This window comes from Haliotis rubra, unplaced genomic scaffold, assembly GCF_003918875.1.
Source record: "Haliotis rubra isolate DU_JTF1 unplaced genomic scaffold, ASM391887v1 Scf639, whole genome shotgun sequence".
NCBI classification, from domain to species: Eukaryota; Metazoa; Mollusca; class Gastropoda; order Lepetellida; family Haliotidae; genus Haliotis; species Haliotis rubra.
The window spans coordinates 87,949-103,496 of NW_025767345.1; the positions used below are offsets into that span (position 1 = coordinate 87,949).

At 40.9% G+C, this 15,548-nt stretch overlaps 1 protein-coding gene across 2 annotated transcripts in view; it reads left to right on the plus strand.

Annotated features, from left to right (window-relative positions):
• LOC124256764 (WD repeat-containing protein 49-like) overlaps window positions 1-15,548 on the plus strand; it is a 152,569-nt gene that overhangs the window by 42,357 nt on the left and 94,664 nt on the right. The window contains exons 21-27 of one of the 2 annotated variants that reach the window (XM_046690727.1): window positions 283-408; window positions 2,608-2,773; window positions 3,273-3,407; window positions 4,552-4,703; window positions 6,258-6,347; window positions 10,105-10,234; window positions 11,280-11,398. In XM_046690727.1, the coding sequence (XP_046546683.1) occupies window positions 283-408; window positions 2,608-2,773; window positions 3,273-3,407; window positions 4,552-4,703; window positions 6,258-6,347; window positions 10,105-10,234; window positions 11,280-11,398 (918 nt within the window). Of the gene's footprint in view, window positions 1-282; window positions 409-2,607; window positions 2,774-3,272; window positions 3,408-4,551; window positions 4,704-6,257; window positions 6,348-10,104; window positions 10,235-11,279; window positions 11,399-15,548 lie in introns of those variants that run through there. The other variant, XM_046690726.1, reaches the window with a different exon arrangement.

A 15,548-nucleotide genomic window follows, 5' to 3' on the forward strand; every position in this document is an offset into this window, starting at 1 on the left:
TCCGGGTTCGTATCCCCACATGGGCACATTGTGTGAAGCCCATTTCTGTTGTCCCCCGCTGTGATATTGCTGGAATATTGCTAAAAGCGGCGTAAAACCATACTCACTCACTCACTCACTCACTCACTCACTATTTTTTACACTGACTATTACTGAGTTCAGAGTTAATCAACAAAGATATCAGATATTTAGTACAAACAGCCACACATGCGTGCACATTGCTGTGTGAGTGAGTGAGTGAGTTGATGTGACATTCAGCAGCATTTGACCTCATTATTTCAGCCTAGTCAGCTGGCTCCAGTTGCTGAGCACTCTGACGGCAAGTCCACCGTCGGCTCCATCATGTCAACCGAGGTCAGACCCAAGTCCCGCGCGCTGTCTCGGGTCAGTCAGGGCAGCAGTGACCAGGTAACCCCAACAGTTGTAGAAATATCCGTCTTTTTGTTTGTTGGTTTGTCGATCACGAGACTTGTAACGCTAAAAATGGCATCAAGGTGTATAATTGTCACTTATGGGATGGGGGGTGTTGGGGGGGACTTGGCACTAAACAAAAGGGATATGGTTATCTGATATTCGACCGGCAGTTAAATGATGACTGACTAAGGCCCTTGTTATAGTGTAAAATGGCACGTGGATTGTCAGGGGTCAATTTCACTACTTACAAACTGCACCAGTGCAGGTGAAAATTGCTGAGTGCAGCCAATTTTGTATTTCAGGTAGCACCCAGTGCAGGTTACTTTTTTCTGATGAAAAAAGGCTTTGTCATAAATCCCTTTTAGAACGTGAAAAAAGCATCGTCGATTCGATCACTTACTGTTACTTGCGTTTCAACCAGAACGAGTTATTTATCGGTCACAGTACAAATTGTAAAGAGAACCAATCCGGTTTCAGTTGCGATCCAGTTTGTCAAGCTAAACAGAAAACTTAGAAAGGCCCTCGAACCTGGTTGAAATATTCGTTTTGAATAATTAAACTCTAGATCTTCCGGAAATATAAAGGTCAGCCAATCAGAGTACGAAACGTAAAAGTTCGTCTTCAATATTTACTTCATATGATTTGTTTTTGGTTAATTTTACAAGTGATGAGTAACAAGTATAACTATAGTGCAACCAATATATGTTTTGTGCAACCAAGTTAATCATTAAGGTTGCACAAGGTGCAGTCTATTAAAAAACCCGAAATCGACCCCTGATTGTTGAATATGTATCGCTGCTGTAGGTCCTTGTTTGACAACATGTGTAACACCCAGTCTGTGACGATGATGTACTGTAATGCAAGTTTCTTGTGTTAGAAGCCCCTGTGTATTTGATCACATGCTGTATCCTCGACCTACTGTTAGGTTAGGTATCCTGTGTATTTGATCACATGCTGTATCCTCGACCTACTGTCAGGTTAGGTATCCTGTGTATTTGATCACATGCTGTATCCTCGACCTACTGTCAGGTTAGGTATCCTGACTCACCTTATTTCATTTCACCCAGCCATCAGATAGTCCATCCATTCCAATCCGTTCATCACTGAAGGATAATTGTTTTGACAGACTTTAAAAACTAGACTAACTCTTAGTGTCTGGAAATATCATTTTGATAGAAACAAACAATCCTTTTAAATTGAAAAGAAGCCGAGTGAGATGGGAGATTCAGAACCCGAGGACATCTAGACCTGCTTCATTTAGGGTTTGGCTGGGGAGAAAATAATATGGTTCAGGGACTCTACGACAGACAAGTAGACTTGAATCAACCTGTATATGTTTGTTTGTTTGTTTGTTTGTCCGATAATGCTCCCTAATTTTATCCCCTAACACAAAGCTAGATAGAGATGAAAGTTTAGGGTCTGTACATCATTCCGTCAGTTCATCAGTCCGTCCTATTTTATACATCATTAATGATAAATTTGTTGATGGAGGTTTAAACTCAGCATCAGAAGAGAGAAAAATAAATGAACCTGTTTTTAATTTATAGCTAGATACTGAATCAAAGAGCTAGATACTGAATCAAAGAGCTAGATACTGAATCAAAGAGCTAGATACTGAATCAAAGAGCTAGATACTGAATCAAAGAGCTAGATACTGAATCAAACAGCTAGATACTGAATCAAAGAGCTAGATACTGAATCAAAGAGCTAGATACTGAATCAAAGAGCTAGATACTGAATCAAACGTTTGAAACCTGAGTATTCTGCTCCAAATTCAATTACGTGCAGTTAAATCTGCACAATATCTGAATGTAATAGTTACTAAAAATTTGCCTAAACTTTACATTATTTAATAATGCCCCCCAACAATTACTTGTATCTTACTGTATCTTCCTTGGCAATGGGGGTGGTGGGGGAGCCTAGTGGTTAAAGCGTCCGATCGTCACGTCCGGGTTTGATTCCCCACATGGGTACAATGTACGAAGCGCATTGTTGGTGTCCCCCGTGGCGATATTGCTTGAATATTGCTAAAAGCAGCGTTAAACCATACTCACTCATTCAGTCCTTGGCAATGTTCAAATACTACTGAGTCAACTTTAAATTTTAGCTGAATCACTCACTCCTTGACCTGTTTTCTATCATGTGACAGAGATGGTATGTGCACTTCCATGACCTTGACATTGTAACCCACAGAGTGAGTTCAGCATGGCAGTTGCTAAGCTGCTGTTCCTGGAGTCAAGGAAAGGTAACTCTGCTGGTGGCGGTGCCAACTTGGTGTCATGCGGCTGCAACGGATGGGTGCGTTTCTGGAACTCGTCTAAGAACGTCTTACTGGCTGAATTTGTCGCCCATCTTCACGGTGAGAAAAAATAGACGTTGTTTAAAACCTTTCATCTTCAGATTGTAGTGGACAGCTTCAGATTTTATTCATTGGGAATTCTGGATCCTGATGGAGTGGGTTGTTACTTCTTATATCAATCACTGGTTTGTTGGGTCCAACAGGATTGATGATGAGAGCGGCACTAAATAGCCAAATGTTAATATCAATCTTTCTACATCACCCAAGCACACACACACACAAAAAAAATTTTTTTGCTGTTACTTGGATACCAAATTGGTTAAGTCTCCCATTCATGAAGTAAGCTAAGAAACATTGGGCAGTATATTTGTCTTTTTATTGTGGAACAGTTGTGTAAGCTGGTTGCTAGCATGTCACCATTCCCTGAATGCATCCTCTGTGCTCATAATATCAATCATTGGACTTTCTGGCCAAGCTTCATTCTTTACAAGCTGCTGTCAAATAGCTGGAATAGACATAATTTGGACATTTGATTGTGAACATGTGTGTATTTCCCCAGCTGGGAGTATCATCATGGCGACGGACAAGATGAACCAGTATCTGGTGACAGGCGACGTCGATGGCCTGGTGAAAGTCTGGGACATTGCTGAATACTGTACTCACCATGTGGACAAGCCATTACAGACACCTCCCCGTGAGTAGACTAACATTGTTGTATTGTACTCACCGTATAGATCAGCCATTACAGACACCTCCCCATGAGTAGAGCTACACTGTTATACTGTACTCACCATGTAGACAAGCCATTACAGACACCTCCCCATGAGTAGAGCTACACTGTTATACTGTACTCACCATGTAGACCAGCCATTACAGACATGTCCCTATGAGTAGACTTACATTGTTGTATTGTACTCACCGTATAGATCAGCCATTACAGACACCTCCCCATGAGTAGACTTGCATTGTTGTACTGTACTCACCATGTTGATCAGCCATTACAGACACCTCCCTATGTACACCGACGCTATCAATGTTGGAATTTTAGAGTATCTTGGACCCCAGGCACCTGTTGTTATCAAGAGAAGCAGCTAAATGGGTCGAACCAGGCTCTGTGACTTAATTGACAGAATGAAATTCAAGTGTAACATTGGACCCCAGATATCATTTCTTATTAAAAGTGGCAGCGAAATACATTTGATATTCTTCCGACGCTATTAGTTGATTGTTTCCTTGGTAAAGGGATGTTGCTCATACTTTCAATCACTGGTTTTCTGAGCCAGATTAATTTTGTACAAAAAGCCACAATTCTTATCAATACAGTCGAGCCAGTGCATCTAAAGAGGAATGATGGTGTCTGCTAGGGGTGTCACGATACACCAATCTCACGATACGATACGTATCATGATTTTAAGGTCACGATACATAATTTTCGCGCCTTTTCATACCATTACCTTACCGGCAACGTACGCGCTCGCTGATTGGTCCATCAAAATAGTCTAGCCAATCACAAAAGCTGTTAGTTTCCAACCTATTTTTTAAGTAAAGCTAGCTACATCTATTTATCGGAGCGGTCTGGTGTAATTTTACTATCAAGACTTTGACGGATATGGACATAAAATAAAAATTTGAATCGATAAAGTTTTAAAATAGGAATCGATACACGCAAGCATGTATCGCGTATCGTATCATCAGTAAAAATGTATCGATGCATCGATACATTCGCGTATCGCGACACCCCTAGTGTCTGCAGCCGTGGTGTCTGCAGCCAGTGTGTGAGAGATGATAGGGACATATCTCACCTTGCGGATCTAATAATGTGTTGTTTGTTGTGTTAGCTCTGAAGTGCCAATACCAGCCTCACAACGACATGATCAACTCCCTGGATCTGTGTGAACGCAACGACCGTTCCCTCGTCATCTCCGCCTCCTCCGACTGCAGGGTTGCAGTCTGGGATGTACATGGCAACAAGTTAGGAGTCTTTGGTCAGGTACGGTGTTCATATAGCACAGCAGCGGTGCGAAATAACCACTGGCCCGCTAGCCTGTGTCTAGTAAAACTTCAATTGGGCCAGTAAATTTCCACAGTCACTGGCCCGACTGGCTGGTGAAATTTCATAGGGGCATTTTGTAAATATATCACCCTCTCCAACTTGTTAAGTTAAGACACTTTTAAATCATGCAAGATTATAGTCATCATATTAGCAGCTAGCTGATGAAACTGTGTCAACATTCAAATTTCTGGCCAGTGAATTATTTTGTGGGCTAGTAGCTTTCAGGCATAGCTAGCTCGACTGGCTTGCAAAATTTTGAATTTATTTCGCGCACTGTAGCACAGACGATAAAATGTGAATGTCAAAGGTCCATTTCATCACCTCAGTTTTCAAAGCTATGAAAATCAGGGCACTTGTATTGAAGTTTTACAAACCTCACACATCTCAGGACTACCGGATCAATTCTAACCCGGATCTTCACAGGTCACTGACTTGGCTGACACATGTCATTGTATGCCTTTTTGCTTAGATCGATGTTCATGATGTTGATCACTGGATATTGCTGAGTGCAGAGTTAAACAACAACTAAACCAGGAATACCTTAGAGTTAACTGTGCTGATTCAATTACAGTAAGGGTTGAATCGCTAGTCTAGTGGTTATAGTGTTCACTCGTCGAGTGGGGTCGATTCCCCACATGGGTACAATGTGTGAAGCCCATTTCTGGTGTCCCTGCCATGATATTGCTGGAATATTGCTATAAGCTGCGAAAAACTAAACTCACTCACTCACTCAGTTGCAGTAAACTGTGGTTACAGCGAACTGATGGGGACTGCTATTTTGTTGTAACTGTTGTTCAGTATTCGTGTTTGAACTGAAATAAACAGCATGTAGCCAGGACACCAAACAAACATTATACGTTGTATGCTTCTCTTGAGGGTAATACGGTCTGATGTACGCCTGTTTGAAGCAGTGTCACCCGAGCCGGTAGGCGAGAAGCATACAGCGTATTTATCTTACCGCCATGTTAAATATACAAAATATCATTTTATTTTATGTTAAAGATCGCGACCGACTATATGACATGCAAATAAAATGGCGTCTGCCTCTCGACTGGAATTTTAACATCAATGTTTAATTATGTTTAAGCTGAATGTGCAAACCACTCAATGTATGAAATAGCATAAATAAAGCAGTGAAAGTGGGTAAAATAAACCTGTACAAAGTGAACACAAAAACAGCTGGTCGAACAGTTTTCGAACTCTGGGCACGGCATGCGTCATATTATGACATCATAGGATTGTTAACGCTTCAGCTTCTCGGCAGAGAGCTTGGCGGTTTCCGTGGCAGCGGGTAATATGTTTTCCAGTTGTCACCCTCAAAAAGCTGCTGGGTTTTGGTGATGCAATGTTTCTTACTTGAATATTTTTCACATCACTTTGCATCCAGGTGACTGATATGAGTCAATGCAATAGTCACCATGATTAGGTCACTGTGATGTGAAATGTGAACAGGTTGGACGACTGAGTTAAGTTAAGATGTGTTGGTTCCAGGAGGAGCACTGGAAGATTGAGCCATATGACCCCACAGCTGAAGAGGAAGAGGAGGGATACAAAACAGGTGAGCCCCCCTCCCCCTCTACTGTCACCCTGCCTCTATCTTCCCCATCTTTCGATTTTCAGGGGAGGTGGGGTAGCCTAGTGGTTAAAGCGTTGGCTCATCACACCAAAGACCCGGGTTCGAATCCCCACATGGTTACAATGTGTGAAGCCCATTTCTGGTGTCCCTCGCCGTGATGTTGCTGGAATATTGCTAAAAGTGGCGTTAAACCAAACTCAGTTAGTTAGTCTTTCCATTTTCACTCTCCCTCAACCTAATCTCTCTCCCCCTCGTCCAATACACTCCTTTGTCCAATCACTCCTTGCTCTCATCCCTTCCTTTTCCGCCTTCCTATCTCATTCCCAGTCCCTTTTCCAACTTCCACGTCTTGTTCAACCTGTGTCCCTTTTGGTGTTCATATTTAGCTAACATGTTTGTTTAACCTTTGAAACCCATGTGGTGCGTCCAGCTTCATGTAAAGATTTTAACATAATGTAACATTGACGAGGCAACCTATTTTCAGGTAAATGTATGAGACGACACCAGTATTTAATAACACACAAGAGATAAACATTGGAGAGGGAGTCTGCCACACTTGCCTAACACCATACCATTACACGTACATTTGTTTACTCTTAAATACTGTTTACAGAACCTATGTTGTACGTCCTCAATAACTTTACAAAATTCAGTGCCTCAAATTTCTGTGTCACAGCAGAGTATAGGTGCAATCATTGAGTCAAATATTCTAAATAAATCACAGCCATCTATGTCTATGTTACGAATTTTTCTTTGAAAAATGAATAATGATAAAATTGCTCTGTTAGCCTGAGATGATAAACATAGCTGTGCTTTGCTCCACACAAACTTGGGTGTGAAGACAATACCCAGATACAGTCAGCTCTCGTTAATCCGACACTTGTGGTTGCAGATAAATATGTCGGATTACCGAGAATGTTGGATTAATGTATTTGTGTGAAAATATCAATGTTTACTTAATGTCTTGATCGTCATACTGTTGCATGCATATCAGAAATTGTAGATCTGGTTATCGTCTTCGTATGTAAAAACATTCACTGTAATATAAAATATAACAATACATCCTTGATATCATCTTGGCCTGTTAAATAGAGAATCTCACCCGAGTGTCTTTTGATATCAAATATATCACCACGAGTTGATAAAGTTACAAATATCCGAGGTTTGCCGAGGATATTTTGACTTTTATCAACGAGTGTTGATATATTTAATATCAGAAGACACGAGGGTGACATTCTATTTATCATCAAAAATCACTCTTCATTAGTTTTCAATGAAAAATGTACATCTCTGAACATGGTACTGCCATTAGACTTGCAGTGCAGATATGTCATAGCATTGAGACGTCATCAAGTTCATGATGTCATAGCATTGTCAGGGCATTGTACAAAATCTACTGTCAAAATGATATCTCCTAGGAGATATCATCTGATCTCACACAAGCAATATCTCCTGTGGAACACAGTTTTTGATGATAAATTTCCATATTACCAGTGGTTTAGGTTTGTCAGTGCCTGATGCGTTCACCACAAGCATAACAGTAACATTTTATACAGCTCGCTCTATTGTTATTTCTTGATTAAATTGTCTCAATTAATTATTTTGTGTTTCTAATTAACAAGTGTGATGTTCACCGACGTGGGTGTCAAGCAGCCAGTAAAGCACGCGCTAATCATATGTGATTGTTTGTTTACGGTCGGATTATCCGACCGGCTGTGTTGATTGTCGGATTAACGAATGTTTTTACAATGTATTTACAATGATCACTTGCTAGATTGGTATGTCGGAGTCGAAATGCGAGAATGTCGGAGTAACGAGTCATTATCACAGTTTTAAATGGTTCCCTAAGTTTTTGTCGGATTAACGTGATTGTCGGATTAATGAGTGTCGGATTAATGAGAGCTGACAGTATCTATAAAAAGAGAGAGATTCAATCTGTTGACCCTTATAAAACCATTTCTCATATGATCGTAGAGGACCACCGTTCCTAAATACCATTACTTTAGTCTTCTTAAGATTGACTTGCATTCCAGTTTCATTGCAAAAAGTTTCTAAGACATTAATCTTCTTTTGTGAAAGGGGGCGGTGGGGTAGTCTAGTGGTTAAAGCGTTGGCTCGTCACGCCGAACACCGGGTTCGAATCCCCACATGGGTACAATGTGTGAAGCCCATTTCTGGTGTCCTCCGCCGTGATATTCCTGGAATATTGCTAAAACTTTAGTAAAAGCGGCGTAAAACCAAACTCCGTCAGTCAGTCAGTCTTTTGTAAAAGGTGACACATGTCAGCAAGTGCTGAGATATCATCAGCAAACATAAGTGCACATAGGTTGTCCATGGCTTGTGTAATAAAAACTCCTTTACCACCATCATTTAACATTTTCTTTAAATTTTTCATTATAAAAAGAATAAACATTTGTGGACTTAATATGCACCCCTGACGGGTACCCACATTACAGGTGTAGCATGATGGCAGCCCACAGCTTGTTCTTACACATGATGAAAGTTGAGAATACATCGAGACAATGATGTTGTAACTCTTGCCAGATACTCCAACATGAAGAGATCTTAAAAGTATATCATGTCTTATTTCATCAAAGGCCTTTGAAAAATCTGTGAAAAGGCAATAAAACCTTCCTTTTTTCTTACATCCATATTTTTGAATAATTGCCTGTAATGCAAATATGTGATCAGTAGCTGAGTAGTGGGCTCTGGAGCCGGCTTGATGTTCACTTTTTATTTGGTTTAATTCACACCATTTCTGTAGTCTTTTATTCAAAAAGATAAATATTTTACATGCTGTGTCAATAAGGGAAATGGGTGCCCAGCACTGTATTTCTCGTTGTATAGGGTAACTTCTTAAGGATCATCCTCGATAATATCCAGGGTATACGTTCCGATAAATCTCCACTATACCCTGGATGCATCTACGTGTTTTACCTCCCTTTGCTGGCTCTGCCTTCATACAGTACCCAATCGGATAAGCCGTTGCAACCAAGCCTACAAGTGTCAATAAAGATAAGGTTTGCTTGCTGTGCGACTCGACTCAGACTTAGGGGAGAAATCATACAGACAAGTTGAGAGGTCTGAAACCTTTTATGAAAAATATATGCAAGAACTCCTTCTACCTCTCACAGAGTACCTCTGCAACAATTGTGTTGCCAGCCTTAATCGGTTAGATAAGAGAAGCGAAAGTGAGTTAGCCTTGTTAGAAGCCTTGTGATTGGTACATTCAACTTCCCAGCATAGACACCTGATTGGATAAAAATCCAGCAAGGGGAGGTAATAAAATTATCAGGCTGAACTGTAGATGCATCCAGGGTACTAGTGGAGATTCATCGGAACATCATGGTGCCATATTATCTTGGTGCACCTTGTGGCTGCACAGGTTGTATAATCCCCAGGGAGTTGAGATTGAAAAAATATGTTGTGCCGTTGAGATTGACTTCCAATGATCGAGGAAAAAACAAAGCACTTTGAGCATGCATGTAGGTGAGATTGACTATGGCACTGTATAAATACCCATATAATAATAAAAATTTAAATGTGATCAGGTTTGCTGACTTGGCATTGTATCTTGTCTACATCTATGGTTGCTTGGATGCTCCTGACTACGGATTGAAAGAGAAACAGATACAATTGATGCAGAGACCTGGCATAGCTTTTAATGAATACATTCTTACAAAGTAGAACTGAAGCCAACTCTTGTCTTTCTTACATGCTATGAGCTACTGGTGCAAATCTCTTCTCATTTTATAACTCCAGGATGTTGCAGCTGATAAGCTTGACCTTGACCTTGTTGAGCCTGACGATGAGAGCCAGTGGGAGCCGGATGAGTCTGCTATATACCAGCCCCAGGACTACCGACTCAACACCTGGAACAACACGGTCCTTGGTGAGTTAGTTGTGCAGGATTCTGTACCTTTGACTTGCCAGAAAGTGTTGTTGACGTTTTGAATCCTAGATGTTTGCCATGCTTTGTCAGCACCACAGCCATACAGAGTTGTCTCCCTTATGATGACAGCACTATAGCCATACAGAGTTGTCTCCCTTATGATGACAGCACTATAACCATACAGAGTTGTCTCCCTTATGATGACAGCACTATAGCCATACAGAGTTGTCTCCCTTATGATGACAGCACTAAAACCATACAGAGTTGTCTCCCTTATGACTTTTGAATTTAGCCATGTAGAGTTGTCTCCCTTATTGTGTCAGCTCCATGGCTTTGTAGTGTCACTTAGAATAACATGTCCATGAGATGACAGAGTTGTATCCCTTAGCCATAGCTATTTGTGTAGCCAGCAGTTCCACTAAACATCTTCAACCTACATTATTTCAAGCTTTCCACCACATGATACCAACGTGACATGATAAAATTAAATCATGTTCAAAGCACAGTTTCATTGCCACATTTCATAAACAGTCCCCTTGACAACATGTCCCCCTTGACAACATGTCCCCCTTGACAACACGTCCCCCTTGACAACACGTCCCCCTTGACAGCATGTCCCCCTTGACAACATGTCCCCTTGACAGCACGTCCCCCTTGACAGCATGTCCCCCTTGACAACACGTCCCCCTTGACAACACGTCCCCCTTGACAGCATGTCCCCCTTGACAACATGTCCCTCTTGACAACATGTCCCCCTTGACAACATGTCCCCTTGACAACATGTCCCCTTGACAACATGTCCCTTTGACAACATCGTCCCCTTGACAGCATGTCCCCTTGACAACATGTCCCCTTGACAACATGTCCCCTTGACAACATGTCCCCTTGACAGCACGACCCCTTGACAGCGCGACCCCTTGACAGCATGTCCCCCTTGACATCATGTCCCCCTTGACAACATGTCCCCTTTGACAACACGTCCCCCTTGACAACACGTCCCCCTTGACAACATGTCCCCCTTGACAACATGTCCCCCTCCTTCCAGGCAAAGACTACCAAGAACTGCGGGTGCGGAAACGAGAGCGGCGTCAACCAGGCACTATCCCGAACCTGCCGTACCTGCACTGGGAGCGGACCGGAGCGCCACCTGCTGGGCCCTACTCCGTGAGTAACTCTTGCAGTGCCTCTGTACATGTGTAGTGAGGCGGCCATTTTATTTTCAAGGATGTCATGGAAAAGTATTCTCACTAAACTCTCGGATGATCCAAAATCAGGATTCTTAATTTATGGATACCAGTGAAAGATTTTTTTTCCTTATTGGTTTTAAAGAAATATGTATTAAAAAAAATAAAATAAAACCTTTTAAAATATTTGATCATGCATGAAAACCCATGATCCCTTTAAGATCAAAATGGTCCGGCCCAGATTTCATGATGCTGAACATGTCTCCTCACCTAATTTACTTATAACGGAATTGGATATTTCAGGTTTTGTACGAATTTCCTGGCTCTCTTTCAGCATTGACGTAATCTGGTATTTTGACTACCATCACTCTTAAAATGTTCAGATTTTCAACAGAGGTTCCCTTCACTGTCAACTATCCATAATCAGTTGTATGGATAATACTTCCGTGCCTGTGCATGCCAGAAATGTTATTTCCTTCCTCTGTGGGTTGTTGTTTATAGATTTTCGATTTTATTTGTTTGATCGATAAGGTTGGATTGATGATAGTTTGGGAGATGTTGTTATGGTCTATCATGTCCAACGGCTTGCATCTTGTAGCTTGCAAGTTTATCCCAGGAATGTACTTCTGGTATCTATGAATGTGAAATTTTGTATTCACTGTGAATAACTACTTTACCATGTTCATGTCATGGCACACCCTACAGACATATCCTTGCTTACAGAATGCCTACACATCGATATTGAAACGCATTACAGAACTTATTGGGAACAATATGATAATAATAATAATTCAAATTTATGGCGCCTAGTATCCATCTGTCTAGTTGCTCACTGAATGCTCTGATCGCAAACTGATTATTATTACCCCAGATAACCCAAGCTGCCTGTGAGGCACTAGACGGTTATTAGTCACATGACTTATCCCACCGGGTACCCATTTTCTGCTGGATGAATAGAGGTAATTTTGAACAAACTCACTTGCCTAAGGTGGGACCACATGTATCACATGTGCTTAATTGTGGGGCAGGACTGAAGTCCTGGAAACTCTCAGGAGTCAAACTGTCACACACGGTCACCCATCTGAGGCCTCCCCGTGCTCAGCGTTGCTTAACTTCAACTGATTTGTGACCTGAGCTCTATGCACACGACCACACACCACCACCAGACAATATTTTTTTTTATATCTCAACCAAAGTTTATACGTTTGTCTAGTGACATTTATTGAATAACTGCTAAGTACACAGACTGTCGACGACGAACGGTGTCGTATGAACCTGTTTACTCCTCATCTTTGACAAAGTGAGTGATTGAAAAAGTTTAGTTTTACGCCGCTTTTAGCACTATTCCAGCAATCTCACAGTTGGGGACACCAGAAATGGGCTGCACACATTGTACCTATGTGATGCGTGACAAGTTTGTTGCTATGGTTTCATAGGTACTACGTCACAGAAATATGTTTATGTACAGCGAAACCTCTGACGTTTTAACACTACGCTGCAACTGGAATTTGGCTGGTGCAACTAGGTTTTTATCTTAGGTTGCACCTTGTGCAAGTAGGTTAACATCTCTTAAATCGAGCCCTGCAATCTCATATTAAATTGACAACAACCCTGGTTTTGATAAAACAAGTAATAAATGTTAACCCCGATCACCGAAATCTGCCTCTTTTGCCAATATCGATGGCATTTGCAAAAGTATCATCTGTTGAAATTGAAGCCCCACTCAGAGGCTGATTTCACAAGTCAAAAGCATATGTCAGAATTATTTCCAAAATAGGTGAGGTGAGGTGAAATTGTGCTTTACGTCGTGCTTGACAATATTTCGCTCATGATGAAGTGCATGCGTGTGTATGTGTATGTCCGGCTGCTTGTACTAGCCCAGACTTAAGCTGGTTTTATCGTGCAAGCCCACTGAGATACCATGCCGCAGTGAAGCATGAATACCCCACTCAGACACATTATACTGACTCCGAGCCGACCAGTCCTTGTTTTACCCATTAATGCCGAGTGCCAGGCAGGGACCAACAAGTACCATATTTTAACGTCTTTTGGTATGATGTGGTCGGGGATCGAACCCGCGACTTTCTGCTCTCCAGGCGGACGTTCTAACCACTACACCACGGAGGCGGTCTCCAAAATAGGAATAATAAGAGTCATTATTGACTCTGCGGGTGTGGGTTCGAATCTCAGATGGGACTCAACCCAACACAAGTACTAGAATCTGTACTTTACTGAGAAAGTTACATTTGACCACTTTCTAAATGGCACTGTGTATTGAGTAATCATCAGGTCTAAATATAAGACTCAATTTGAATAATATTTGAATTTGAAAATTTGAATTTTAACATATAGTGAATTTACTCAGATGTATGGAACATGTTATCTAAACAAATTATCAGATAAGAAACTTGGTCAATAAAATGTGAAATCTGAGATAAGTTCCCTGTAACATGTAACAGTAACAGATGCGGAGGTGACTGTGTATGTTCTCGTAAAACTAAGTCGTCAACGAGCAACCATCTGTACACACATTTATCACCAATTTGGCTGTGATTTGGTTGCAAACGAAAATCAAATGTACGACTTTAAAAACTTTTCGTATCATGATTGAATGAAACTTATTTTATCAGAAACTTTAACTATATATTTAAAAGATAATAGCATTTTGGAATAACTGCTTGCTTTTGTCGGATAATATTTACGTAGGGAGCAGTTTGAGCAGTAACCTCTGGTTGGTGGGTCAACCTCCAGGTTGAAACCTTCTGTTCGCTCATCATGCCGATGAGCCGTTTCTTATATTCCTTGTGGGTAGATTGTGTGAAACCCATTTCTGGTGTTTCACTCACCCATTCACTCACTCACTCTCTCACTCACCCATCTACCGACTCACTCACACTCACTCAATTGCCCATCCTTTCACTCACTCACCCATCCACCGGCTCACTCACTCAGCTATCTACCGACTCACTCACACTAACTCGCCCACCCATTCACTGACTGACTGACTCACTCACTCACTCACTCATCTACTCACTCACTCACTCACTCCAGGCTACTATTCTTGTGGAGTGAGAAAAAAACATTTTACCCTTCGTTTATTCAGTCTCATCATAAAACAAGATACATAATATCGGAGTTCATTGTGTAAAACCACCAGTGAATAACAGTGACAACTAACCGATGAAAATAACAAACTCAGCGCGCTTTCTGTTCCATGTGCAGATGTTTAGATATGTCTGGGACATGCTTGGAAACATCTGAGACACAAGCGAAATATATATGAGATATATCAGATGTATGTGAAACACATGTGAAATATATATTGAAAATATCTGACACACACATAACAAATATGAGATATATCAGACATCTGAGACACATGCAAAATAAGTAAGAGAACTTCATTTTAAATTTACGGTTGAAAAAACTTGGGAGATATATCGGAGTCAATCAATGGTGATATAATAATAATGAATGTTTTGAGAGAGCATCACCACCTGCACTTCCTTATGACCATAGTTGTTTGTACAGTAATCGCTCTTGAAAGATGATTGGTGTATGACGTGAAATTTGTATTTGTACGATTTTCATTTTCGAACAAACAAACAAAAAACAAAATGGCTGGAAACAAACACTATCAACTGTGTGATTTCAAGATGATTGTCAAAATTAATGGTCTACAGGGATTTATCGACCTTGAAAACCGTCAAAATTTAGAATGACACTCCATGCACGTGTATGGGGCTACTGCGTGCACGTGCATCCCATGCATTGTGTTTAGGGGTGGTGATAAACAGAAATGGTGGTGCGTTCATAAGATGTCTGTCTTTGGAAAGTTTGTTAACGCTTCTACTTTCTATCCAAATTGAAAGTTCAAGTTCCCCTACTTTTTTTTAAGAGTATATATGTTAAATATCTGAGACGTGTGACAGATTCATGTGCAATACATCAGACATGTGAGACACATGTGAAGTATACCTGAGATATATCGGAGACACATGAGATATATATGTGACACATGTGACAGATGATACATATTTTAGATATATCTTATACATGTCGGATATATCTTATACATGTCGGATATATCTGATACGTGTGAGATGTATGTGCAATATATATGAGACATA